Source organism: Myotis myotis, unplaced genomic scaffold, assembly GCF_014108235.1.
Source record: "Myotis myotis isolate mMyoMyo1 unplaced genomic scaffold, mMyoMyo1.p scaffold_m19_p_2, whole genome shotgun sequence".
NCBI lineage: Eukaryota > Metazoa > Chordata > Mammalia > Chiroptera > Vespertilionidae > Myotis > Myotis myotis.
This window is the reverse complement of record NW_023416324.1, coordinates 131,099,076-131,126,722: the sequence shown is the minus strand read 5'-3', so window position 1 is coordinate 131,126,722 and position 27,647 is coordinate 131,099,076. Positions and strand designations below refer to the sequence as shown.

General features: G+C 34.1%; 1 protein-coding gene across 1 annotated transcript in view; it reads right to left on the bottom strand.

The window, feature by feature from the left end:
- Positions 1–27,647, bottom strand: part of EPHA3 (EPH receptor A3) — a 365,983-nt gene that overhangs the window by 38,266 nt on the left and 300,070 nt on the right. The window contains exons 10-13 of the mRNA XM_036349783.1: positions 24,169–24,294; positions 16,465–16,650; positions 6,576–6,637; positions 4,492–4,701 (exon numbers count right to left, since the gene is read on the bottom strand). Of these exons, the coding sequence (XP_036205676.1) occupies positions 4,492–4,701; positions 6,576–6,637; positions 16,465–16,650; positions 24,169–24,294 (584 nt within the window). The remainder of the gene's footprint in view (positions 1–4,491; positions 4,702–6,575; positions 6,638–16,464; positions 16,651–24,168; positions 24,295–27,647) is intronic.

Genomic DNA, 27,647 nt, shown 5'->3' with positions numbered 1-27,647 from the left:
GAGTCAACTTAAGGGCAGGTAGCCCACAAGCAATACATTTCAGTGGAGCAATCAGGAAAGGTTTAATGCATTGGAGCACCAAATACTAATTTCTGAATTGGACTGATGATAGGTTAAACGTGTTAAGTGAGACTAAAGGAACCTGACTGGTAAAGATGATTTCAAGAGGGGAACTCCCAATACATTGTGTGTAATAGCAGTGTTTCTGCAGTAAGTACACGTTTCCTAAAGACATCTTAGTATGGCAATTCTCATTGAATTGTTTCAGTGTGTTAGCTTAAAAAACAAAATTGCAGTCTTATTACTTTATAGTCATATTATTCGTATTTTAGAGTAAATTATACAATTATTGTACCAAACAAGACTTATTATGGAAGACTAAATCAGGCATGTCAAAATTATTCTCAAAGTGCAGATGAAAACTACAGCTTCTCAGAAGGAATCTAGGCTCTCCAAGGATATTTTGAGGAGTTTCAAAAAAATAAAAGGGTGAACACTGGATAATTCTAAACAGCTATTCATTGGTAGCGAACGAGCCCAGTTGTTCTGTGCAGTTTTTAAGAATCTTTAAGAATGAATCATCTCTGCAAAGAGCCTAATGCACTTTTATGTCACAAATGCTACAGAGGGATTTTGACACAGCAACACCTTTTGTCTACTGAGGTTGAAGAAGTAGACTTCTGGAACCCTTGGTCCTAAAACAGTAACATTCAGTGTAAATGAAGTCCTGAAAGTTAACCTAACATTCTCCAGGAAGCAGATGATCTCAATTTGTATAGGTCTTTCAAGTTCCTACAAGAGAAATCATTCCTTCAAGTATCCTAGAAATCAAGACTGCTCTCAAGAACAAGTGTGCTCTCATATAACAATGGGATAAAGCATGGGATTAGAACCTGGCTGAATCACCAGAAATTGAATATTTCAAATAAAGGCCTTTTTATCAAATACTTTTCATTAAAACTGGAAATATTTCTTGAATAAGGTGATGGCTGTAACAGCAAGGATAATGCCAGCAAGAACTGCATTTTTTATGGAGTATGTTATACACTCATATAATAGCAGGAGTTTATGAAGGATATCTTTAGGATACAGAGTTACATGAGTAAAATAAAAAGAAAAATCCTTGGAGACAATAAATATATTATCATCTGTTGTACATGTTGTTTTCTGGGATGATCGTTCGTCATACAAATGATACTTTTCTGCACAATGTTTACTGACTAATTTTCCTGGACTCCTGAGAAGAAGCACTAAAAACCAAGATTGCGATATTTACCCTTGTTTTGCAATTCCATCGTTCTAAGAGCTGTGTAGTCATAATTACTGTTCTCAAACAACTCAACTAGCTGCTAGATATACAATTGTCTTTTATTTCTTACTCTTAACTTAAGGAACTGTATTTCTAAGAATAATATTTTTATGCAGAACACATTTTTTTAAAAATACTAAATTCATGAATGAAGTGAATCCACTACAGAGTCTAATTGAAAATGAAAATATTAGTGTGATGTATAAAGCCTTCAGGAATGTTCCAGCCCTAAGTCAGCACATCTAGGAACATCTCCAAAATATTGTGTTTCATATTTCTGTGGCCCTATCACTATAGCTTTATTTATAAATGAAACTCAGTCTGTCATATTGGACATTTCTCAGAGTATGATATTGATGCTATGTGGCAATCTTGGTAGTGGTTAATTGAGTTGTCAAGGTTGAAGATTTAGAAAAAAAAAGAGGTGGTTCTTTAAATCAGGAATAAACTTTTAGAATTAAACAATAAGTTGGCTTAAAAAAAAACAACTGTTTATTCTTTTGACTGGTGAGAATATGGAGGAACAGGTTCCTTTATATTATATTTTGCTATTAGGATAACAATCAGTAACGAACTGTATGCAGAACAGTTGAGTGATTCATATATCAAAATCCTCACATAGTTACACACTCAGTTATTTTAATGCTAAAAGAATTTCATATCAGGATGTATCACAGTATTGTTAAAAATATCCAGACTTTGAAATTCTCTAATTAATAGTGGATTGGATAACTAAATTATGTACATGAAAAAAATGGAATACTATAACCTATATAATGATATATTGTAAAAGGAATATTTGTTATCTGGAAATTTTTATATTTTATATGTTTAAAAGGGCAGATTACAAAACAACATTAAGTTAATATGTAAAATACTGAATTTATTTATAACAGGAAATAATGTTATAAATCAGTATACATATAGTGTTCAAAAAAATGTGTACACTTTTTAACAGCTAGTAACACACTTAATTTTCATTTCTTTGCAGGTTTAAATGATTGGAAATGATGGGTAAAGCCAGGCTAATCTTTGGACAAATAAAACTTATCCTAAAGTTCCACTAGACTTTTTTTTAATGGAGATACATAGAAGATAAAGTTTTTGGTACAAAACCAACAACAGTTGATGAATTGATGGTCCACAAATATCAAACAAAATGATTCTTGATGTTTGTGATTCCATTGCTTCACATTATCAGCAGTGCCTGGACCAGAATGGTCATCAGTTTGAAAACAGGCATTGACAAAAAAAGTATTAATTTCTGTAGATTCTCTTAAATTTTGAAATTGAACTGTATGTCAATAAACATTGACTCTATAATCATTCAATTTGTGTATACATTTTTGGGACACCCTGTATATAAAACGTAATACCATTTTTATAAGTAATGCATAATTGGTAATCTAAAAAATATTTTAAAAGATGTAATTAAAAATTAGTAATACTTATTATATCTTTATTTTTAAAATATTCTGCCAAGAAAGAAAATGTTCCCCAAGAAATACAATTTTAAAGAAATCTGCCAATAAATGTATGGTGAAATAATCAAATGCATTTTGATCAAAAAGACACAAATTAAAAACATTAAGTACAACTGGTCACAACTAATAAGTAAATACTAAAAATTATAAAGTCTAGCATTATCAGCAGTCTAGTTAAATATCCTTTGTAAATAGCACAGACTCTGATACAAAAAGTTCAATTTTAGGAATATTTTTCAAGTAAATTACTAGACTTATACAATTATAAATGCAGATGAATTATTTACACATTTGTATAATATACTTAAAAAGTATATATAGCCCAGCCGGTTGTGGCTCAGCGGTGGAGCATCGACCTAGGAACCAGAAGGTCACTGATTTGATTCCTGGTCAGGGCATATGCCCAGGTTGCGGGCTCGATCCCCGGTGGGGGGCATGCAGGAGGCATCCAATCGATGATTCTCTCTCATCATTGATGTTTCTATCTCTCTCCCTCTCCCTTCCTCTCTGAAATCAGCAAAAATATATTTTAAAAAAATAAAAAGTATATATAATAATAACTTGTCAACTAATTAGGGGTTGGCTAAAACATACAACTAGAAAATAGAATAAATCAAACTATTAAACATGAAAAATATAAATATTATTTATTTACAGTAGCTATGTTCAAGAAGTATATTGTTAACAATAGAATTATATTGTTAAAGAGAAAAATAGGCTAGTGTTATTATAAATAATCCCATACACACACACACACACACACACACACACACACACACACACTAGTGGCCTAGTGCACGAAATTCATGCACATTAAAAGGGAACTAATTAGAGGAAATATTTTAATATTGCTATTTGCTCTTTCTCTATAATAGAAGTGTCAGAGATGAGAGAAAATTAGTAAAATGTATATGAAAATCTCCCTCTTGTCAGAGTCTGGGGGGGGTGTCATGGGACACAGAATCAAGTCCCCGCCCACCCATGTGCACCTTGAAATTGTACGAGACCCAAACCTGGGTGGCCCCACCCCCATCAAGCCCCTTAGGTTAGGGGGCGCAGCTTCAGATTCCCCGGTCTGGCCTCAGGTCCTCTGGCCCCGGCGCTGGGGTTGGCAGCACAGCCTCAGGTCCCCCGGCTCTGGCACGAGGGCATGATGATCATTTGCATATTAGCCCTTTATTTTATATATATGCAGGATAAATCTGGAAGAATTGACTTATAAAACCACAAATGTTATTTGCGGGTGGCACAATTATGGATGACTTTTCTTCTTTTTATTACTTTGTTTTGAAAATTTTATAATATTAACATGTGTTTATTATAGAAATATTACTTTAAAATGCTTTAAAGCTATAGATATTGGTGAGGGTACTAAGAATTTATACAGTCTACTTAAAAATGCCTCAAATATAAATATGAAAAATAAAAACATCAACTTCAAGCATATGATAATCTTGTTGCCCCTTTCAGGGAAACATTAAATCAATGAAGGGGATTTCAGAATTAAAATCATTAGCATGCTCATCAATAGTGATCATCTAGTTTCCCATTAAAGTAACAATATTATAATGTTAAAGGATAAGTTTCCTTTGGGGGCAGATGTAAATGACTAAGCATTGACATGATTTCTATCTTTGTGAGTCAACATAATACAAGGTGGAAAACAAAGCTAAAAGAGGGGAGGAAAGAGTTACTCACTCTTGTTGTATAAGCAGCTTCTGGGTCGTCTTCTAGAACACGTGAAAGTCCAAAATCAGAAACCTTACACACCAAATTGCTGTTGATCAAGATGTTCCGAGCAGCAAGGTCTCGGTGAACGTAGCCCATGTCCGAGAGGTACTTCATGCCGGATGCTATCCCCCGAAGCATCCCCACTAGCTGGATGACTGTGAACTGGGCATCATGTTTCTGGGAAGTATTTCAAATGTACAATTAAGATGTGCTGTGTTGTATCTCTTAAAGATATATTTTGGTTAAAATCTCACATATGGAATTGTAATAATACTGACTATACATTTTAGATCTAATCACTCCAGCCTAACAAGATATGTAAATGAATGAATACAAGGCTAAAACAAAATAGCATAAGTGCTATTACTAAATACTTTGTAACAAGAAGGAACTTAATATTCTTTGACTTTAAGTTCAAACCTGAACTATCATGTTTATGGGATATACTGACAACTTAGAAATGTTCAGTTCAGGATCAAGAATGTAAAATGTATCTTGTGGCCATTTTAGTTTTATTTATTCACTAGAGGGCTGGTGCATGAATCTGTGCACAGGTGGGGTCTGCCTGGCCTGCCCCGATCAGGGCCAATTGGGACGGGTTGGACGGACGGCCCTATGCACTGGTTGAAGTCCTAATAGAACTCCCAGTTGAGGGGACAATTTGTATATTAGCCTTTTATTATATAGAATTTGTATGACTGTTCATTCTTCTTTCTAGTTTTCTGGATGTTTTTGTGAATTTTTTCAAATAAGATGGATGTTATATTTTTAATTACTGTATATAATTACTTCAAAATTAGTAAAAAAATATTTACCAAATCTGTGTTTTTCTACCAAACCTTGAATTATAGGCTATAGAATAGAAAGTAATAGGACATAATGTTGGAGTTCTGGATTTAGAAAAGCTTCCAATCTTTTGGATTAAAGTAGAAATATATAGTTTAGACCCGTGGTCGCCAACCGGTGGTTCGCAGACCTCTGGTGGTCTGTGAGGTCTGATAGGTTGATGACTGCTGGTTTAGACCATAGATAAAGAAATGAATTGATAGATACACACATATGAATATAGTACACAAATATATACATACATAAGTATAAAATTCTATGTCTAGTTATATCTACATGAACAATAATGTTTTAAAAGAATATTTTTATGATTTCAATTACTTAATTTGAACAATTGCTTGTTTTTGAAATATGTTTGTGAAAGTAATTTCTAATAAATTTATATTTTGCTCACGAATATTAATAATGCAATTTCTCATTCATATAAAATTTAGTTTTTCTCCAAAGTAATTAAATGTACTGTTTGTTTATCTATCTATCTATCATCTATCTATCTATCTATCTATCTATCTATCTATCTATCTATCTATCTATCTATCTATCTATCTATCTATCTATCTATCTATCTAAAATCTACCTATCTATCATCATCTATCTACCATCTGTCCATATATACTGCTGAAAGTACCTTTTAGGATGGGTCTATTTTTTATTTTATCCCTTGCAGTGACTGGTGATTGACAGTGTAAAATGTTTGTATGTTTTGAACATTATATTTGTTCCAAAATGATATCTCTGAGTTGACAATACTTTGGAATTATAGAACATGCCTATTTTCTGAGTGGACAGAACTATGTGAGAGATAGATGGTGTGCTATCGTATAGCAGATTGAGGTTACTTTAGATAAAAAAAGGTTATATGTCTTAAATCAATATTATTTATGTCTAACTTTAGGATTATTTTTTATTTTTATTTTAATCAATATGAATTTTGGCAGTACTAAAAAGCTGAAGAAGGCTGAACAAATTCGTTTAAAAAATATAAACCATTGACATTTGGATGCTTCAAGATAAAGATTCAAATTTATAGCCTTCCCTTTGCTATTCAGTCTCTGCAAATTTCAGTTTTATTTGAACTTTGATTATCTAATTGGCACTGTATTAGAGATTGTCTCTGACATTTTCAATAATTCATTCCATATTTATGTATGCATGTACATAAATAGAGAGAGATACACATATGTATGTAAAAATCGTCTACTTACACGTAAGAAACTGTCCAAGGAACCATTCTCCATGTATTCCGTGACAATCATAACTGGTTTACCTAGATATATTGTAAATTAAATATATAATCATTATTAGAGTTCAACAGATATGCAATGAGCATATATAATACACTTTAATACACCTGATAAATTAAAAAAAGTAAAAATTTCTCCTGCCTTCCCAATTTTGCAACATTGCAATTAAAAAATTAATTTTCAATAGAAACTAATTTTTTTTAAAAAATTAAAGTTTGTTTTCTGACTAAGAGCTCATAACCTATAATACCTAAATTGGCTTATTTGGCATGGATTTTCATGAACACCAAATATGACCTTTTCTTCACTTTAATTGCACCTTAGCTGATCTACAAAATCAAGTGTTTCTGCTTTCAAGCTCAAGATATAGCCAAGAATTCCACAATCATTTATACTTTCTACAAGTAATTACAGAACTGTGTGCTAGATATTCTCTTGTGCTAGTTAGTCAGAAATAAATCAAAGACCCTGCCTTCATGGATTCAACATGTGAACTGCACAAAACAATTAAGAATAATAATTATAATATTTTTATCTGTATACATTTAACACATTAAAAATTATAAAATCCATGCTATGTTTAAAAGAAAAATAAAATTAAAATTGCTGTTGGCAGTAACTTATAACAACCATTTTGGAATATGTGGCCTTAAATGCTATTAAATATTTTAACAAGCATATAGATTCATTTAATAGCCTTTTATAAAATGTACAAGACTGTGGTCTGATTATTTTATATGCACTAACTTATTATTTGTCATTTCCATTTACACATACAAAAACTAAGATATAAAGAGGATGATGAAATTACTCTACACCACACAGGGAATAAGTTACAAAGCCAAATACTGCAACCTGAATATACTAGGTTGTTACTTTTGGAAATTCATCCTGAGAAAAACATTTAAGGTATATAAAAAGGCATTAAACACAAAGGTGTTAAATATACTAATATATATATATATATATATATATATATATATATATATATATCTACAAATGAACATATGTTCAACAATTGGTAATGATTTAGACAATTGTGAGTGACAATTATATAATTATTCTGAATTTAAGTGATTGAAGACTGTAGCACTTTAAATAATTGTTACACAATAATGTTATGTGAACAAAGCTGTAAACATATAGTAACTCTACATGCATCATGACAACTATGAAAATAAGTAATATAAAACAAACATTTAAATACAAAAACACATATGAAATGGACATAGGAAACACTAGTAATTTTTCCATATTTAGAATCATGTAGAATTACATTAGTACTTGACATAATGACTTCACTTCATCTTCACATCATCCTTATGCGTTAGGAATATGCATTATTCCCATTGTGTTTCCTTAGCGGAAAGCACTGTGGATTTAGGAAACCAGCTGAGGTCACACAGCTAGTGCTGCAGCAGATTCCCAACACAGTTGTCTCTGATTCAAAGCTCACATATATTACCACACTGTAATTCTCTTCATTTACTGTTGCTATGACATTGTTTTAGCTATAAATCCATCATGTTACAAAGGAAGAAAAATCACCCCTCTTCCACGTCTAGAAGATTTGAGTTAAGACTGAGTACTGATGGAAGACTTTGAGCAAATAATAGATTTTTCACAAACTTAAATGAATAGTTAATTGAAGAGCACATATAGTTTTCCTCTCAAGATCGTTCAGCGGTTCTCAACCTCTGGGTCGAGACCTTTTTGGCGGTCGAACGACCCTTTCACAGGGGTCGCCTAAGACCATCCTGCATATCAGATATTTACATTACGATTCATAACAGTAGCAATATTACAGTTACGAAGTAGCAACGAAACATAATTTTATGGTTGGGTCACAACATGAGGAACTGTATTTAAAGGGCCAGAAGGTTGAGAACCACTGCAAGCTTACTTTGCCATTCTCATGATGGAAAATAACTTTCTTTGATTTTTTTTCCTTTCATAGGTGAAAACTCTTAATTCATGCTGTTTGTGAATTATGGATTAGTACTGTGAAGATTATAATTCCTACATTTGGTACTTGAATGTTTCCCAAGCTGTATTTTGTTTATTGAGGTAATAAAATTATTTAAATTTTATGAAATTGCTCAAATAATTTTATATATGTAACAACCAATTGATACATCAATCTATTTTCTATTTAACAGAGTAACTTAGTTATATATCTTGAGTAACATTATATATGTAGTCTGGTGATGTCTGAAAAGTCAATTTAGCCAAAACTTTAAGTCTCTAGAACTTGCTTCTTCAAAATTATAATTGAGCTTTGATTTTAAAATATTAAAGAAAAAAGGGAAGATTCAATATCTCCTTGTAAACTTCTCTTACTCCTGAACTGGTCAATGAAACGTCTAAAGACTGATCCCAGAGACCTGACCTGAAGGGATGAATTTCTGCATATGTATATTCTCCATAAATCAGTATACACTTTTGTGTTCCTTTCTTAACAGAATTCTAGGATGAATACTATCTAGCAAAATTCAATGCATACCTAGAATGCAGTCATAGATATGTTGCCTTAGACAGGCAACCCTCAGTTCCAGGGGCCTGTTATTGTGTTTGCACACAGCACTACCCAGACCTTTGCTTCCCTCTTCCTTCTGGATCCCAGGCTTATGACCATTTCATTTTTTGTGGACATGTCTAGTAGAATGTTTGGCAAGGGAAATGAAAATGAAAGTAGCTGAAAATTCAAACCAGTCAATTAAGCCAAAGCCTCATGACCATTCAGAAATAGGATCAGGCTGAATTTAGCTATACAGTTTAGGTATTTATAAACACACCAGTTAACATGGTCAAGTCTAAAAATGTGCTTTACATTAAGTTCAAAGATTCAGCAAGCCGAAATGCACAAAGAGTAAACAAATACAAATATTCTATATTGGAAAGCGGTATCTTTACCTAGTTTCCCTTGTGATTTTGATTATGATGAATGGGGTTAAAGAAAAAGAGATGCAATAATGATGAGAACTAGTTCTAACAATATGGAATGTGGTTGGAAATTATAAATTACCAGCTCATCTGCACACAATGCAATGTGTTTCTATTCAAGTTTGGATACTCTCTCATGTGCATTTTGATTTAAAAGTGACATCATCAAGAACCTTTATCATTTACTGCCTTCAGAGATACTAAAACAAGTCTAAGTATCCATACTGAACTGAACTCAATTCAATTATTGCTGGGTGACTGGATGAAATAAAATTTTATCAAAAATGAGCAAAACAAAATTTGCAGGGGAATTTTGCTTTTGTTCTTAAACTTATTTATGAGTACACATGAAATCATGATTTTTTTTCATAATTAAAAGCTTAAGGGAAGCATATCAGCATGTTATAATCAGTTCATTTTCCCAACTATCCCTAGTGGCTCAGAGATATTACTAATCATTGAGCCACTGTTTGAAGACAGAAGAAACGTGTTTCAAAATGTCGGAGAACTCCAGGTTCAACTCTACTTATTTCACCTCAACCTTCCTAATCACCTTTTCTATAAAAAGAAGAATCAGATTAATGTGAGATATAGCAATACATAGAAAAGTTTATTGCAATCATCAAATAAACGTTACTTTAATATATTTTATGCAAAAGTAAAAATTACCGATGACTGCAATATCACAAATTTTGAAATTTAATTCATTTCCAAAAGAAATGCTATTAACTCCTATTAACAGTAAGTGTGTCTTTTTTTTTCAAAAGTCTTAAACACAATCTAGTATGAGATTAAGATATTTTGCCTTATTATCCCACACTCAATATTAATATCATGTAATCAGAATCAGGGTGGAAGAAAAAGCAGAAGCAAGAGAAAGAAAACTGAAAAAAATTGACAAAATATGCCTCACTATTTCCAGGAAGGAAGTCTTAAATCACCTTTGACTAGAAACAAAAAGTTTTGTTATAGATTTTCATGTACTATACCTAACTGATTCATGGAATGCACTGAATTAGAGTATTTTTTCCTGTGAGTTTCCTATTAAATCATGTAAAATATAGACAATCTTTTCAAAATTCCATTTTAATCTAGACATTATTCATGCTAAGAATAACCTCTGTTATATCCACTGGTTTATGAGTTAATGAGCACAGGGGCCAACTCCATTTTGACTTCAGTAAAATATTTATTACCTGGCAAAGTGCTATTTACAATTGATTATATCATGTTTGTCATTGAAGGCTGGTTAAAGATAACCTCTGCCTTCAAAATTAAGCTAAAAAACAGTTTCTCCAAATTTTCTTTAACCAACCATCTCTATCAATGTTAACACACCAAATGTTTTACACTCAGCTGACCTTAAAAGTTTTATATGTATTGATGCTAATTTAAAACAAAGTTTAATATCTTTAAAGACAGGAAAAAAATTCCTGCTCTCTGTTACTCCATTCACAGCTGATTTGCTTGGTAAGTAAAATGACAATTAATGAATGTAGTAATATGAATGTGCTCAGTTTGATATTGCAAGAACAGCTTACAATTTTTTTTCTTTTCAAGTTTCTACCTTTTATTTTTCTTCTCTAATAGTAAAATTAATAACTTAGGTATAATAATGAATGGAAGTAATGATAGCAGACTTCTTAATTCTATTTTTAAAGAAATGCTTTTTTTTAAAAATATATTTTATTGATTTTCCACAGAGAGGAAGGGAGAGAGATAGAAAGTTAGAAACATCGATGAGAGAGAAACATTGATCAGCTGCCTCCTGCACATGTCCCACCGGGGATGTGCCTGCAACCCAGGTACATGCCCTTGACCGGAATCGAACCAGGGACCTTTCAGTCTGCAGGCTGACGCTCTATCCACTGAGCCAAACCGGTTTCGGCTATTTTTAAAGAAATGCTTTTAATGTTTCACGATTGAATATGAGGTCTATAGGTGTGTTTGTGTGTTTATATGCAATTATCAGACATACATATTTTCTATGTATGATGTGCTAAGAAAATATTTTAAGTTAAAATGATTGTTTTTTCTGCATTTATTGAGATTGCCTTTTTATTTTCTATCTATTAATGTTGTGACTTTCTTGGATGTTAAATATTGAACCAACTTTGCATGCTTGGAATAAACTAACAGGTATGATAAAGTATCATTTTTAATACATTGCTATGTATGCCTTTAAAATTATTGCAGTGTTATTGAAAATGTATTCATATGTTACACTGACCTGTGATTTTGCTTTTTGAAAATATTCTTGTGTGGGTTGGTGTCAAGATATCACTTGCCTCGTGAGTTAGGAGTGTTTCTTTTTCTCCCCTTCTGAAAGTTTGTATAAGATCAGAACTACTCAGACAGCTATTACACAAGTATGTAATTATATTTCTTCTTCCTTTAGGATAGATATTGTATTTTTAAACTTTTAAAAGACAGTATCTGGGCCCATGGCATATTTTATAATTTGAATTTGTTTTTCCAAAACTATCAAAAACCCATCATATCTAAAATTATTGAGGAAGTACACAACATTCTTTAATGTTGAAGAAATAAGAAATTCTTTAAGCACATAAAAATAGCACTTCCTGCCTCAATTTTTTTCATATATCGAGTAGAGATTTTCTTAGTTTTGCTATGTGGGTGCTTAGAATGAGATGGCTTCAACTGATTTATCAGATTAAGGTCTTGAACGCACGATAACCAATGTTCAAAGTTTCAAAAACTGATTATCCTGACAAACTATTTCTGCACATTATTAATAAAGCAAGTATAACTATATATTGTCTATATTGTCTATGACATGGGGTGTAGTACCCTTGAAACAAGTGCAGAAAAAAGCTTTTTATGAGAAGTTAACAGAAAATAGCACGAATTTGGCATTTTCTCTAAAAATGACATCTTATTCCAGTTTCCTTTTCATATGTGGAGCAGATAGAAAGGTGGAAACAAATTACTAAGAATTTTTTTTTTTTTTTTTTTTTTTTTTTTTTGTAAAATGGATTCTCACACCAATACAGAAATGTTTAAATTATTTTAAAAAATCATCTTAATGTTACGGTTTTGGCATTCTTTAGTAATGAAAGTTTATAGTTAAGTGCATTATTATTACTTTTTAAAATTTTCAGTAAATAATCCCTCCCCAAATAACAACTGCAACAAAAAAAACCACATCAATCTTTTATCTATATAATTCCTTCTATTTCACTAAGTGAAAAGTGGCCAATGGAGGTCTTCTTGGAGTCGGAACATCATTTGACTAATGGTGTGATGGCAGAAATCTCAAACATTTGCTTAAAGAAAGTTCCATCTTTTTGAACTTCAACTAAAATTGATAACACATGTTAGTGCCAAGCTCTGAGCAGAGACTGTGCCCCCACCTCTCTGCTACTTTGAGATCAGAGACTCTCTCACCTTCTCTTGTTTAAGACTATCAGGCTTAAAATGTACCATTAAAATTGTTTATGGCTCAATTTAAATAAATGAAAATATAATGATCGGATAAAGGGCTTTCTCCAAATGAGCTGAAAATTATACATTATAATAGACCTGGTGCTTCAAAGCACAATTAATAGCAATAATAAAAAGGTATTTTTGAGTAAAAATAAAAGGAATTGTTTTCAAGCATTTACTTCTCTACTCCCAAGATTAACTGGTAAAACATTAAGCTCCCCAGAAGTGGTAATTTAGATTTTTATAGCTCTATTCCACTTAACAATGCATTTCTACATAATCTTATTTGATCTTTAAAATATCTGGAAATAGTAAAATAGAAATGCGACTTCCATGTTACAAATGAAGAAAGTGAGTCTCTGTGAGTGGTCTGATATGCCAGATGTCTAATAACCAGTATGGTTGCATAAGACCTTGAACTTTGACCTTCTGATTTTTAATCTAGATACCAATTATATCTTTTCTATAAATGTTCATTAAATTTTAAGCTCTGCATCACTCCAGCTCTGTGTGTGTGTGTGTGTGTGTGTGTGTGTGTGTGTGTGTGTGTGTGTGAATTTGTGTGTGTTTGGACTTTGAAGGTAGATTATTTTAGCCTTTATATAGTTTCAGGAAACAAAGAAAATAATAGAAGTAGATTGAATAACTTCTGGTGACAAAATTGTCTTACTCATATGTTGAGAGAAATGCATTACCTTTTTTCTAAGGCATTTCTATTTTCTCTCAGTTACAGGTGCCAGACTTAGAGCTTTTACATATGCCAGTAAAGGAGCTCAATATCTAATTCTCAGTCTGCTTCTCTGTTATGCTTGCACTATATGAGATGACTGGGATTTATATAGTCAGATTTGGCAGCTTCTTACATGCCTATTTTACCAGGGAGATATATCAAATTTAGAACTTTTACCCTAAGAATAAGGTAGTTACAATCCATATTAGAATATCACAGAATCAGGCTTTAATAAGGCATTAAATGCATACTACTGACAATATTTAAAGGTCATTCTTTTTCTTAATGTGTTTTTCCCCTGAATTTTGGTCTTAGGGATTGTTTTATGTATTTCTTTGCCAGGTGACCGTAATTCATATTTGATTATTTCATTTTTATATCTAAAGAAGACCTGCCACAATTATTATAGCTTAATGTTACTTACCATTCAGTAAACAAATTTATAGAAAGCAGCTAGCAAAATATAACAACTTGTTTTCAAAAATTCTTAACACTGGAAGCAAAAAATCTACTCATACTTGTTAATATAAGAGAGCTTATTAATAAGCTTAAATTTAAACCTAATTTTTACTTTCGTAGTTACTTGCATCTTGTGTTTACATAGTTGTAGTTGTTGGAGAAATTAGGTGCCCATGTTAAAATGGAATCACTTTCTTCATTGCTCCCTGCGTGCTACAAGCAGTTTCACAATTCTACTCTGAAACGTGAATTCAGTTAAATGAACCAACACTGAAGACCTATTGGTAGAAAACTAGGGTGTTTTTAAAAAGTTCACTCATTCAATCAATCAAGCAAGCAATCTTTTATTTTCTAACATTAGTCAATTAAGTACCTATTATGATTCAGGTTCTGTTTAAGTCACTGATTATCAAATAACATGGTTCTTGCCTCCGATGAGAGTTTACATTTGTTTTAAGCATTAATGGCTATTAATTGGCCACTGAAAGTTTTTGAAGCTTGAGGGATGCCCTGCTATGTTCAAGTTTTTAGGGAAGATAAATAATTCAAATAAAATAAGTCAAATACAATGATAAAAAAGTAGAAACACATTTTTGCCTAGAATTGGTGATAGAGGTGAAACCAACAGATCAAGTTACCAATGCCACATCTAGAACTTTCCAGTTAGACAATCTACTTGTTCTTTAGTTACCATTTGTTCAAATGTGAAATTGTAATATACTTAATTCATGGGATAGTAGCAAGAAAAAAAAAATAATCTCCATATGTTGGACATATAATAGCCAACTGAGAAAGAAAAACTTGTAAAAATGGATAGTTAAAGAAGAATGGTTACATAAGTTTAAATGCATTTCCTCTTCCAGCGGGGTTAAAGATATGAAGGACAATCACTTTGTAAGGATGCTATGAAGAAAAAGAAATGACTAACTGATTATTAAAACACCACTGAGATATCATCCTATCCCATGGATATTAAGTAGTTTGGTCTTACCCTGAAGGAACACAGGGTTCATACATTTTCCAAATCTGTACTACTACTAAAAGTGCTTTGATTATTAATTTAAAATTTTTTAAAGTTTTTTTTGTCAGAAAATATTTCAGTGTTACTAGTAGTATGGCCTAATGTATAGTAGTACAGAGAAAAAAAATGATTCTTATGTGACTTAATGTAGGCTTACACATTATGATTAAGTTCTTACATTGCTAAATTCTTAATCCCATTTATTATATAAGAAAACTATAAAGGATATCAAAGTATATTTTGATTATTCCATGCTTTTCTGAGGAAGGAACTGCTGTTTTAGTCACACTAAAAGGAGAATAGGTATTAGTGCCATTAAGAAAGTTCTCTGCATAGGGTTAAATAAAAATATCGTTGTGAAAAATAGAACATGTAATTTCTATTGGTAATCACAGAACATGTAAATGTGGTATGTGGTTCCAATCACTTATCCTCTAATGGATGCCCAATTCCCTGCCATGCTGTCTTTCATTCTAAAGAGTTTGCTGCCAATTTAACTTATTCTTCCTTTTGTGCTCTAAAATCTTAAAGAAAAAGAACAAAATCCCAGAGCATTCTCAAGAGCTTTTCATTGGGATTGGAGCCAAAAACCACATAGTTGTCTCATGGGATTCCTTTAGAGTCTGGCTGGAGAAACCATCAAGGAAATAAGTTCAGATCTCTATCACAGGCTGTGAGCTAGAGCTTCCCCAGACAAGTCAAGAAGCCATGTGGGACTGTATATTAGAATTATTTGAAATCCACAGAGATCAGAGAAAAGGCATTGGGTCTAAAGTGATCCCAACTTTCATAGCTCTGAAGTGTTCCGCAAACCCCCATAATTTCCCGAAAGCCGGGAGTTGGGGTGGGTAAGGACTTGGAAGCTTAAATGAAGGTGGTGAGTAATAAAAGAAAAGGCAGCTAGTTGGGAGTTCCTGACAACTCCTATCAGAATTGAAACATTATTTTTCCTTGCTACTCTACATCACAGAATTTTTTTCCAAAATTCACTTCTTCCCTGTCTTTTAGTCAGCCTGTATTAATGTCGAGTTTAGCTTCTAAATTTTTTAAAGCTTTTTAAGACCACTGTCAATATATAACCAGTTAAATATTTTTGCTCTCTTGTCAAAGACATGTTAATCTTAAACTGGTCTTTTTAGGATGTTTAGAAACAATGGAAAAAAAAAGATCAAATTTCTTAAATTACTGAGTTCAGGTTTAAATGACCTCTGCTCAACATACACAAAAGCTGATCTTACAACTTTACTTACTTTTAGTGACAACTCCCTCCAGCCTAATGATATTGGGATGGTCAAATTGTCCCATAATGCTTGCTTCTCCCAGGAAGTCTCTCCTTTGCTTTTCAGTGTAACCCACTTTCAAGGTCTTGATGGCCACTGAAATCTCTTTTTTTGATGGGAGTTTTAAGCGACCACTGCACACCTCTCCAAATTCACCTGTTAGAATGCAGAAGAATGAAGCCCAACAAAAAATCTCTCTATATAAAAAGCCAGCAAACGAACACCAGAACAACCAGTCACTATGACACCCACTATGGCCAGTGAACCGGCCCAATGGGGTGGGGTGGGGCAGTGACCAACCTCCTGCAACCCCTTCCCCCAGCCAGCTCCTTCCCCAATTGGACCCCCCAATCTGATCAGGGGTAGGTCTGGCTGGCCAACTACCCATGGCCCCTCTCCCAGGTTGCTGACCCCCAATAGGTCCCTCCAACCCCATTCAGGGGCAGAGCCTGCTGTCCCACTCCCCACAGCCTCTGCCTATGGCCTGCCCCACCCCCAATCAGCCCCCACCACCCCAATCTGCCCAAGGCCCCTCTCCCTAACCAGCTCTGCCCCTGATCAGCCCATACCAATTGGGGTTGGGTTGGCCAACCAAACACCCACGGCTCCTCCCCTGGACCCATTTGGGGGTGGGGCTGGCCGACCACCACCCACAGACCCTCCCCACAGCTGGCCCTATCCCCAATCGCTCCCCCCACCTCAATCAGGGGCATGGCCCCCTGGCCAATTGCCCATAGCCCCTACCCCCAGCTGGCCTGGCCCTGATTTGGCCCCAATTGGGGCAGGCCAGCCAGCCAACCTCCTGCCATCTACTCCTCTCAACAGGCCTGGCCCTGATCCGCTGATTAGGCTGGGTTGGCCGGACTCCAACTGTGCATGAATTCATGCACTAGGCCTCTAGTCATATAATAAAAAATCAGTAGAGAACAATTTTTTTCCTTTTAATAATTGTTTTCAAAATATTTACACCTTTGGCCAGTAAGATGTACACTATAGGCTTCCAAATTATTTTGGAAGCTGGTAATCTGAGCCTCCCTAAGAAGCTCCAGGACATCTACACTCGAGTAGTAAATGGACCTTGTGATTAGCCTCATATATTTTTAATAGCACATGGGAATAATGTAATATGAAAGAATATGGGATAGTTGAAAGCTGTATCTATTAGACTTTTTACTCCTTGTTCTCATAGCTACCATTTCCTCAGGGTAATCCACAGACCAGCACAAGCATGGGTTGAGCATTGAATGAAATTTCAGATGTTTCTAACTTTTCTGTTTTTACTAAGAGGGCCAATTTAACTATATACTTGGTCTCTCTGAAAATGAAACCATCTGCTATCAATTCATTTTATTAGAGTATCAGCATATTGCATTATTGACACAGTTATAAAGTTCTCTGGGCATCTGGAAGGAGAACAATAATATAAGAGCATGAAATAAAAGATACCACATTTTATTTTGCCCTGTTCAGTGTGACTCAGTTGACTGGGTGTTGTCCAGTACACCAAAAAGTCACCAGTTCAAATCCTGGTCAGGGCACATGCTCAGGTTGCAGGTTCGATCCCCAATAAGGGGGATCTCTCTCTCTCTCTCTCTCTCTCTCTCTCTCTCTCTCTCTCTCTCTCTCTCCATTCCTTCCTTCCTCTCTAAAATCAATGTTTAAAAATGGAAAAAAAAACAACAAAAAATGATACCACATTTTATCTATGGAATCACTGTAGACATATTTTTTAGACTCAATAAAAACTTTCTTAAATGAATAATTAATCCACAATTTGTTAAATATAAAGTGTTGCTGATTTTAAATAGTATAATGTAATTGGTAAAAAAAATGCCTAGAACTAGTTTGAGCACTATCTTCATATCCATTGTTTTTGAGATTTGCTCTTTCAGTAGATTTTTAGCTTCTGGAGAGCAGAGACCCTTTACATTCTTTTCTTTGTCCCCACTGCTGCCATAGTAGTAGCCACAAAGCAGTGCCATACATATCATGTTTCATATTCACAGAAGAAATCTTAATATTGTGTAAATTATTAGACATTTAAAATCTTTTTAAAATATCAAATAAGAGGGATTTATTTTTGACAAAGATTAAGTACATGCTCAATTTTCAGAATGTGTGTGGAATGTAGTAATATTTTTGGTCCAACCTTCTCACTGTGAGTTTTTGTACAAGTGCCAAGCCCCACTGGTCAACCAGAAAGAAAGTGTCAAGAAGTGAGATGTTTCTTCTCTATTTGTTGTCCAAGTAAGTAGTTTTTCCCCAAGTAACAGCAAGTGTAAAAAATCAATAAAATATATTTTAAAATAAATAAATAAATAAATAAATAAATAAATAAATAAATATATAAATTTGGATGTCATCACTACTTATTCTAAGTGACAAGTCCCTTGTCAAATTACAAGCCAGACAGCACAGAGATGTGGGACAGAGCATGGCTTCTGGAACTAAATTGTCTACTGTGTAATTCTGCCATTGTCACTTATGAGCTATATGATTTTAAGTGAGTGTCTTAACCTCTCTGTGCCTTTTTCTCCTTATCCTATATAATAAAAGGGTAATATGCAAATTGACCCTAACAGCAGAACAACTGGGAATGACTTGTCACTATGACACACACTGACCACCAGGGGGCAGTCGCTCAATGCAGGAGCTGCCCCCAGGTGGTTAGTGTGTTCCCACAGGGGGAGCTCTGCTCAGCCACAAGCTAGGCTGCCAGCTGCCAGCACAGCGGTGGTGGTGGGAGACTCTCCCGCCTCCTCAGCAGCGCTAAGGATGTCTGACTGCAGCTTAGGCCTGATTCCCCAGGGAGCGGGCCTAAGCCAGCAGGTGGACATCCCCTGAGGGGTCCCAGACTGCGAGAGGGCACATGCTGGGCTGAGGGACCCTCCGGATTGCACAGATTTTTGTGCACTGGGACTCTAGTCTATAATATAAGAACAACAACTGTGTCTCTAATAAGGTTTTTGTGCAGTTAGAGGAATTAATGTATGTAAAGAACTTAAGATAGTACCAGACACATAGTAAATGCTAAGTGTTAGTCACTATTTTCCTGAGTTCAAACCTACCTTAAGAAGAATAAATTAGGGATTTACCTTTCAAGAGTTAGATCAAATTGAAGAAGAAATATAAAAGTGCTTTTAACACTTCAAATACTGTTTAAATGTAAGAAGAGATGGTCATGATGATGAGTGTGATAGCAAGATTAATGTAATATTTGACCAGTAAAGTGGGGCCCTGACTTACGAGTTTAATTTGTTCCATGACGGAGTTCGTAACTCAAATTACTCGTATGTCAAATCAACAGTGAATGAGTGAGACACGTGATGCTGGGCTGATGTTGTGGTGTTCACTGTGATGTTCGCTGTGCCAGCTTGCGGTGGGGTATCTGAAGCTGGCTCGTAACCAGAATTTTAGCTCCCAACTCAAAGCAAAAAAATCGGCCGAGAGATGGCTCGTATCTCAAAAAACTCGTTAGTCGGGACACTCCTAAGTCAAGGCCCCACTGTATTTGTAAAGGACAACCTTTTGTAAAAGCACTCCTCACTAGGGAGACCAAAAGGAAGAGTTTGAATTTCAAGTGGACCACTTAGAGTTTCTTTCTATGTTCTTATTGGGCTACCTGTACGTATACATCTACCTTCAAAATTCAGAAAATAGTGTTTCAGTAATGCTAATTTATAAAAATTACAAAATTTAGAAATGTGATTATTTCATCAGGTAGATATTAGAAGTATTTGTTTAATTCACTTTAAAATAATTTTTAAAAACTCTTAAAATTTTAACAAAGACTGGGCAAATGCAATGTCTGACCTTTCTACTTAGCCCAGTTTTACCTGGCCATATTCAATTAACTTTTCACCTATAAGAAAGGCAATTTAGATTCTGTTATTTCTATGTAAAAGCACAGTTACAGGAGGGTCACTTAAAAAGATACTGCTTGGTTTTTTAATTCAATAAGTGCAGCACTATTTGTCTTTTGAAAGAAAGTGTGATTTATGAGAATTAAAATACTGTTCTGATTTAAGATGCACAATGCAAAATTGCTCAAAGTAAATTTTCTTACACTAATTTCACTTAAATTAGAGGAAAAATGTACTTTAAGTAGAATGACCCTCTGCACTAGCTTCAAAGCCCATTCTCCTTCTACTGTATTAATAAAAAATCATAATAAAAATACATAAGAAACAAGTTGGTATGTCAGCTAAGTACTATATACGAACTATCAAATTAATCCTCACAAAAATCTAGAAAAGGTGTATTGTGATCATCAATGTGTAGCATGGACTTTGAAGTTGAAAAGTACACGTTTTCAATTTTGGTTTCCTAATTAATAGCTATGTGACCATGGACCATTCAAATGTTCACCTTTTGTTTCCTCATCTGCTGAAATTAAGATACCAATACCTATCTACAAGGCTAATAAAATGAATGCTTAGTATAGGTTATGAGTTAAATAAATATATTCTACCTTTAGAAAATTTCAGTTTTTAATCTTTGAAATGATAGTTTGGGGAATAAAATTAGAAATTTCTGTTGTACCCATTTCTTTTTATAAAAATCTCTGACTGAAAATTAGAGAATTAGCCCACCACTATAGAGTCTTTCTGTATTTGTCATTGACTGTGAACTTTCTCTCATTTACCAAGATATTCAACCCCTTTAACAATAGAAGATAGTTGCTAATCAATTTAGCACAAATATTCTTCTTTTATGTACAACCTTATTTGTAAAAGTTAAAAAAGGATGTAGAAACTGGGTAAGTGTATAGATGAAAAAAAGCTGGCCATAAGTAGATTTTTATTGTAGTTGCTGTGGAAATGGGTACACGGTAGTTCATTATACTCTTGCACATTTTCATCTATTCTTGCAGAGATTTAAAATTTTACAACAAAATATTTCAAAACCTTGATTTCATAATTTATAATGTAATTGGTAATGCTGAGCCTTTTACACTGAGGTCTTCCAGGACAAGCATAACTGACCTTGAAGATATACCTATTTGCAAACTAAATAGGCATTGCTTTGTTGTCATTAATGTGACAACTAACTGAATAATTCTGAAAATGGGGCGTATGTCTAATTTCTTTACAAATATGTTTGAAGAGAAAAAAAAAAAAAAGAAGATCTGTCCTAATCTTTAATCAGGAATTACTGAATTAATATAAGTAGGCTTTTCCTTTATCTCATTTATCAGATACCATTTTTAATGAGTGTGCTTTGTCTCACACCCCTGTGAAATAGATCTCTGGCTTTTTGAATAGCATCTGCATATGTAAGTTTTAACTTATGAGGAGGGTCTCAGATTTCACTGCCCTAATGTGGGTCATGACACCTTTGGTGGTCGAATGATCCTTTCACAGGGGTCGCCTAAGACCATCCTGCATATCAGATATTTACATTATGATTCATAACAGTAGCAAAATTACAGTTATGAAGTAGCAACGAAAATAATTTTATGGTTGGGGGTCACCACAACATGAGGAACTGTATTAAAGGGCCAGAAGGTTGAGAACCACTGCTAATGTGTCTGGCTGGCTTTCCGGACCTTGGACCTTGGCCTAGAAGAGTGGGTTTTCCCTCCTGCCAGTTGAGCACTCAAAGCACTTGTGTTGCATATGCTACTGCAGCTTCCATGATGGAGAAGACTGCACTCTCCTGGGGCAACATTAAACAATGATCAGAAGCCTCTGCACCATAGAGCAGTACAGGAAGCAGAACTGCACAAATGAAAGAGTAATCACTATAGAACTCTTGTAGCTGGATTAGATGTATGGTGAATATGTTCATTCTTACATCTTAGACTATGAAAAGAAGAAGTCACTCTAGTTTGCTTTTATGAATCACTAGCTGAATATTTTAATATGTACTATTGATTTCATAGAGAGGAAGGGAGAGGGAGCGATAGAGACATCCATGAGAGAACATTAATCAGCTATCTCCTGCACGTCCTCCATCCAGGATCAGGCCCACAACCTGGCCATGTGCCCTGAGGAGGCATCAGACCTTCAACCTCCTGGTGCATGGGGAGATGCTTAACCAACTGAGCAAGGCTGGCCAGGCATTAGATGAATATTTTAATATTGCCTACACATGTGACGTTTAAGATGATACAACATTGAGCAAATTAGAAGATAATTTTCTTTACAATTTTATAATACAACATCTATATATTGCATTGTGTGTTCACCACCTCAAATCTCCTTCAAGAAGAGAAAATTTAGAAAAATATCATTTTCTTTAGATAATGTGAATTACTCTGATTTTCCTGGATAATAGGAAATACTGCTTGAGTTCTAAATACCACTTTGGTGTATAGAAAAAAAAAACACAACAGCATAGGACATTAGATGCCCATTTGTATAAAGAATCATCAGTCATAAATATACTACTACAGAAAGTGTGTTCTGATGTATTATGGATAATTCAATAAGCTAATTTTTCAGTCTTTCTATTTCCCACATCAAAATAACTGGTTTGTGAGGTTTTCTTTTGAGAACAATATTGAAGAATGAGATGATGGTGTAAAACTATTAATGCACATTATTGTTTATTTTTATTTTGGAGTAGTAGTTTTGTTCGAATTCACACTGCATGTACTAAGGATGTTCATATGTTATGTCTCAGTGTGTAAAATAGTTATTTAATAACTTTCTATAATTTTGTTAAAAATATGAAACAGCTGTTAATAATCACTTGAAGGGTATTTATGAATTTATGGTATAGCAAAAGTACTGATTAGAAAAAGAGATTTCTATATGAAAACAAGCTTTGACATAAATAAATTAATAGTTTATGAAGTTACAGGCAATCATTAAAATGGAGCACTTCACATTTAAACTATTCAAACTAATTGTCATGAAATTTGTGTTTTAGAATGTTTCACTTATGATACTATTTTGTGTTGTCTATTTTTTTAAATTCTGAAAAGGATTCTAAAATTACCTTTTTTCTACAAATCCCAAATTCCACTTAGTGGGCTTAAAGTAAAACACACTTTATCCTGTTATCCCTGTTTAGCTTAATGGTCTTTGTGACACATGATCAGCGTAGCCTTGGGAAGACTGAGCTGTTGCTGCTGCCGCCTCTGAAATTCAATAAATAAAAAGCTGGCCTGTGGTCTGTGAGACTGTAGGTCTGGCACCTTTGAAATCATTACATTCCATTAAATACTCCATTTATTTGTTGCTTGCCTCTGATCATTAAGTCAGAAAATGTTCCTTTTCATAGCAATATACAGGTGGAGCAAAAGTGGGTTTACAATTGTTTGTATAAAAATAATGCAATAATTAATAAATATTAATACAAGAATAAACTTTGTGTTTCACATACTCATAATTGTAAACCTCTTTTGCCACACGCTATGATTAGGCCTGAGAACCTGAGCGATTTCAGGGACAATTCTTCTTTTTCCTTTTTGTAACCTTTATCTGAGGATGTTTACTGATTCGAGAGAGAGAGGAAGGGAGAGAGAGAAACATGCCGACCGGGGTTCTAACCACAACTTAGGTATGAGCCTTGACAGTGAGCCGAACCCACAACCTTTTTGGTGTACGCGACAATGCTCCAACCAACTGAGCGACCCAGCCAGGGCATCAGGGAGAAGTCTTATTCATAGATGTAAACTTGTAACTGACATTGTAGGTTGGCAGTGAGATTTCTTGTGGTAGTTACCTGCTCCAACAACTTTGTCAATGGATATGTTGGTGGCGTCCAACTCCTTAGCAAACTCATGAACTGCTTGAGTAGGGTCTTCATATGTATGTGGATCAACGTAAGTTCTGAGACCTGGAAGTTTTACTATTTAAGGGAAAGATGAAGAAATATTATTGTAGCTAGGTTTAAAAACCTTGTTGAACAAATTTTATAACATTATTGGTTAAAAACAATCCCCATTATGATAAAATGCACCAAACCTCTAGTTTATTCTGAGATATCACAGAAATCAGCAGAGAGGTGGACTAAGTACTGACAATTTAATAAAAAATATTCCCCATAATGAAACGTAAAGAGGAACCACAATGAGCTTCCTCTGTAAAAACACTAGAAGAAGAAACGACATTGAAAGAGGGGGATCTTAAGGAGAAAATGGTTCAAAATTGTGTGGGTCCAGTAATTTCATAGCAGCATTAGTGAGCAAACACCATCACCCTATAACACCTTTATGATTCTACAAACAGTAACCAAGTATCTATTACAATGCCACATCTGACAATCAATAAAAGTGTATAAATATTTTCATAAGGTTGGATAAGTGCTCTAATACAGATAAATTAATTAAAGGATATAAAATGGTATGTCTTCTCTCAGATACTATTCTGCTTTTATTAAAATATGTTCACAATCAAAATCCCCCAAAACAACTCTAGGTCTACTTTAAGCTGTGAATTTATGTATATACTAGAGGCCCATTGCAAGAAGATTCGTGCAAGAATGGGCCTTCCTCCTTCCCCTGGCTGCCGCTCCTGCCAGAGCTGGAGTGGCTGGGGTGGTGTGGCATTGCCATGGCGATGATGCAATGTCCCGCCCCGCCCCCAGCTGCTCAGAGCCTGCATATGCAAATTAACCTGCCATCTTTGTTGGGTTAATTTGCATACTCACTCCTGACTGGCTGGTGGGTGTTGTGAAGGTATGGCCAATTTGCATATTTCTCTTTTATTAGTGTAAATAATGTGGGTATTACATGTATATAGTAATATAGCATCAACTAAGTGAAATCTTATTGGATAGCTTTTCAACATAAAGGCAAGGTAAGTATTTATATATAGGCTTAATAATGGTGCTAAGGAGCTAAATTCCAAACATAAATCATATTAGAGCTTATTGACTATAAACTCCATTTATAATTTATTTTATTATTCTAAATGTAAAATTTTTCATGATATTCTGCAATTGAAATAGCAAAGACAAAATAAAAATAGTCATTTTGGATTTGATTTAATATTAATTATATTTCTATAATTTGGAAAAATAGCTCATATTAAAAACAATTTGGAATGTTCAGTAAACTTTTTAATGAAAGAAAACTAAGTTTTTAAAAAAGTAAGCTTAAGAGCTATTAAAGTACATAAACATGTTCTAACATTAAAGGAAGTTGTAATTTAACTCCTATAGTATATGAATTCACATTACTGGTTTTTCTTTTAATTTTAATAACATTGGTATTCTCATTGATCACACTAGAATATCAAATGATTATTTTATCCTAAAATAACAAAGAACATAAGACTTTATCTTTTCAAAATCATTTTGTAATGAAAGACTGTTTTTGGCAAAATTGCAACTGAACATTCTGTGATAGTCAAAAATGTCTTCGCGTCAGTGTGTATTTGGTACAAAAGAGGTGTGGGAACTGATGATGGCAACCATTCTGAGAAACGTCAGCACAGTGGACATTAGACCAGTGAGTCCAGGACTGCAGTTTGGCTACAAAATGATCAGTTTGTGGACCTACAGTACAACTTCAGGAATTCCGTGGTTACACCATATACTTTTTGCTTCTGCAAAGCTTCCAGAGAGGTTTAAGTAAAAAATTATAGACATAAAATTTATTTCCAAAAATGGTGACCAGAAGAAATGGGAGGTAAAAGTCTATTTTCCTCACTACTTCTTCAGATGACTGTGAGATAGCAATATAGAAATGGGAGAGGGAGGGAGCAAATGGAAGACCTAGGAGAAGGAAGCTCTTGAAAACTTGTTACTCAAATGCCTATCTCCAGTGCCTGTTATGTAGTTAGTGCCCCTAAATGTCATCATTAGTATTTTCACAATTATTACTATCACTGAGGTTTCCTGGATACAGAATTTGGGCTCAGAAATGCCCATGTCTTTTGAGCTCATAGATCAGTTTTCATACTTTGCCATTATTATAAACATTATTGCTTCCTATAAAAACGGACAGCAGAGTCACTCTTATAATGGTCTACTATAATTTATTACTACGCTAAAACTCCTCCTAGCATTATCTGTACTAAAACACTTTATCCTTAAAACAAGAAAAAATATTAAGGAAACCTATAATATCATGAGAAGAAAAGCTTAGGAGAAGGAAAACAATAAAAGTAACCATAGACACTCTAAGAGATGTTAGGAAATACAGCCTTGTGTCAGAATTTGTTTAAGTCAATTAGGTTACATTTTAATAAAGACTCACATCAAATGGAGGCTATGATTTATGATCAATCAGTTTTGCTTTTTCTCTAGTAATAATAATAGCAAGATAAGAAAATGGTAACATCAGAAGAAAACCTAGCTTTTTTTCCAAGAAAAAAAATTTAAAATAAGGTAAAAAAAAAATGTATTCTGGTAAACGACTACAAATATCTTACCTGTTTAACTTAAGGACATAAACTTGTGAGAGATTTACTGACCTCAGAATTTAAAAAGAAGATTATGAAATGAATGATCAGAAACAGTGTCTCAAATATTATGACAGTGGATTTAAAAAGCCTTCAAATCGTGCTTTAGAGTGGCCCCTCAATACCAAATAATCTGAAAATTAAATAATCATTCCCAAATAAAGCCAACTGATTCATTCTGATGAATTAAAATGAAGTATATGGCTTTTCTATCCACATGACATTTGGGGAAACAATATAAATATGCACTCACACACACACACACACACACACACACACACACACACACACATCCTCAAGTAAAATGACTTGCTCACTGTGGTAGTGTTGGCTGCTGATTTTTAACTGCTGACCCCAGAGATTCCAGGAATCAGGTGAGTCAGGATACAAGGCACATAATCCCCCCACACCAATAATTAAGGGCAACATACAGAGTAACTGGGCTGTGTCAAGCAAACCAGATAATAAACACATGCACACGTGTTAAGCTGCACTACTTTACAGCTCGTTCTGTGCAAACACAATAATTTACATTTCCATTTTACCAGCATGAGTTGCCCTAAGGATAGCAAAAACGTAGAAAGACTCAGTCAGAGAGGGCAATGGGACAGGATCTTAGGAGGTGAAACACATTACTTTCCTTTTGAAGCTATATTATGGGATTTGTAACAAGGCTGGGGGGAATAGTTCATAGCTCCAGCTTTTTAAGGTAATACCAATAAATGGTCTGAAATAAACCAGCTGTAGTATTAAGACGCAGAAAGTTTACGGCATGCATATAAGTTACTTTGTGCC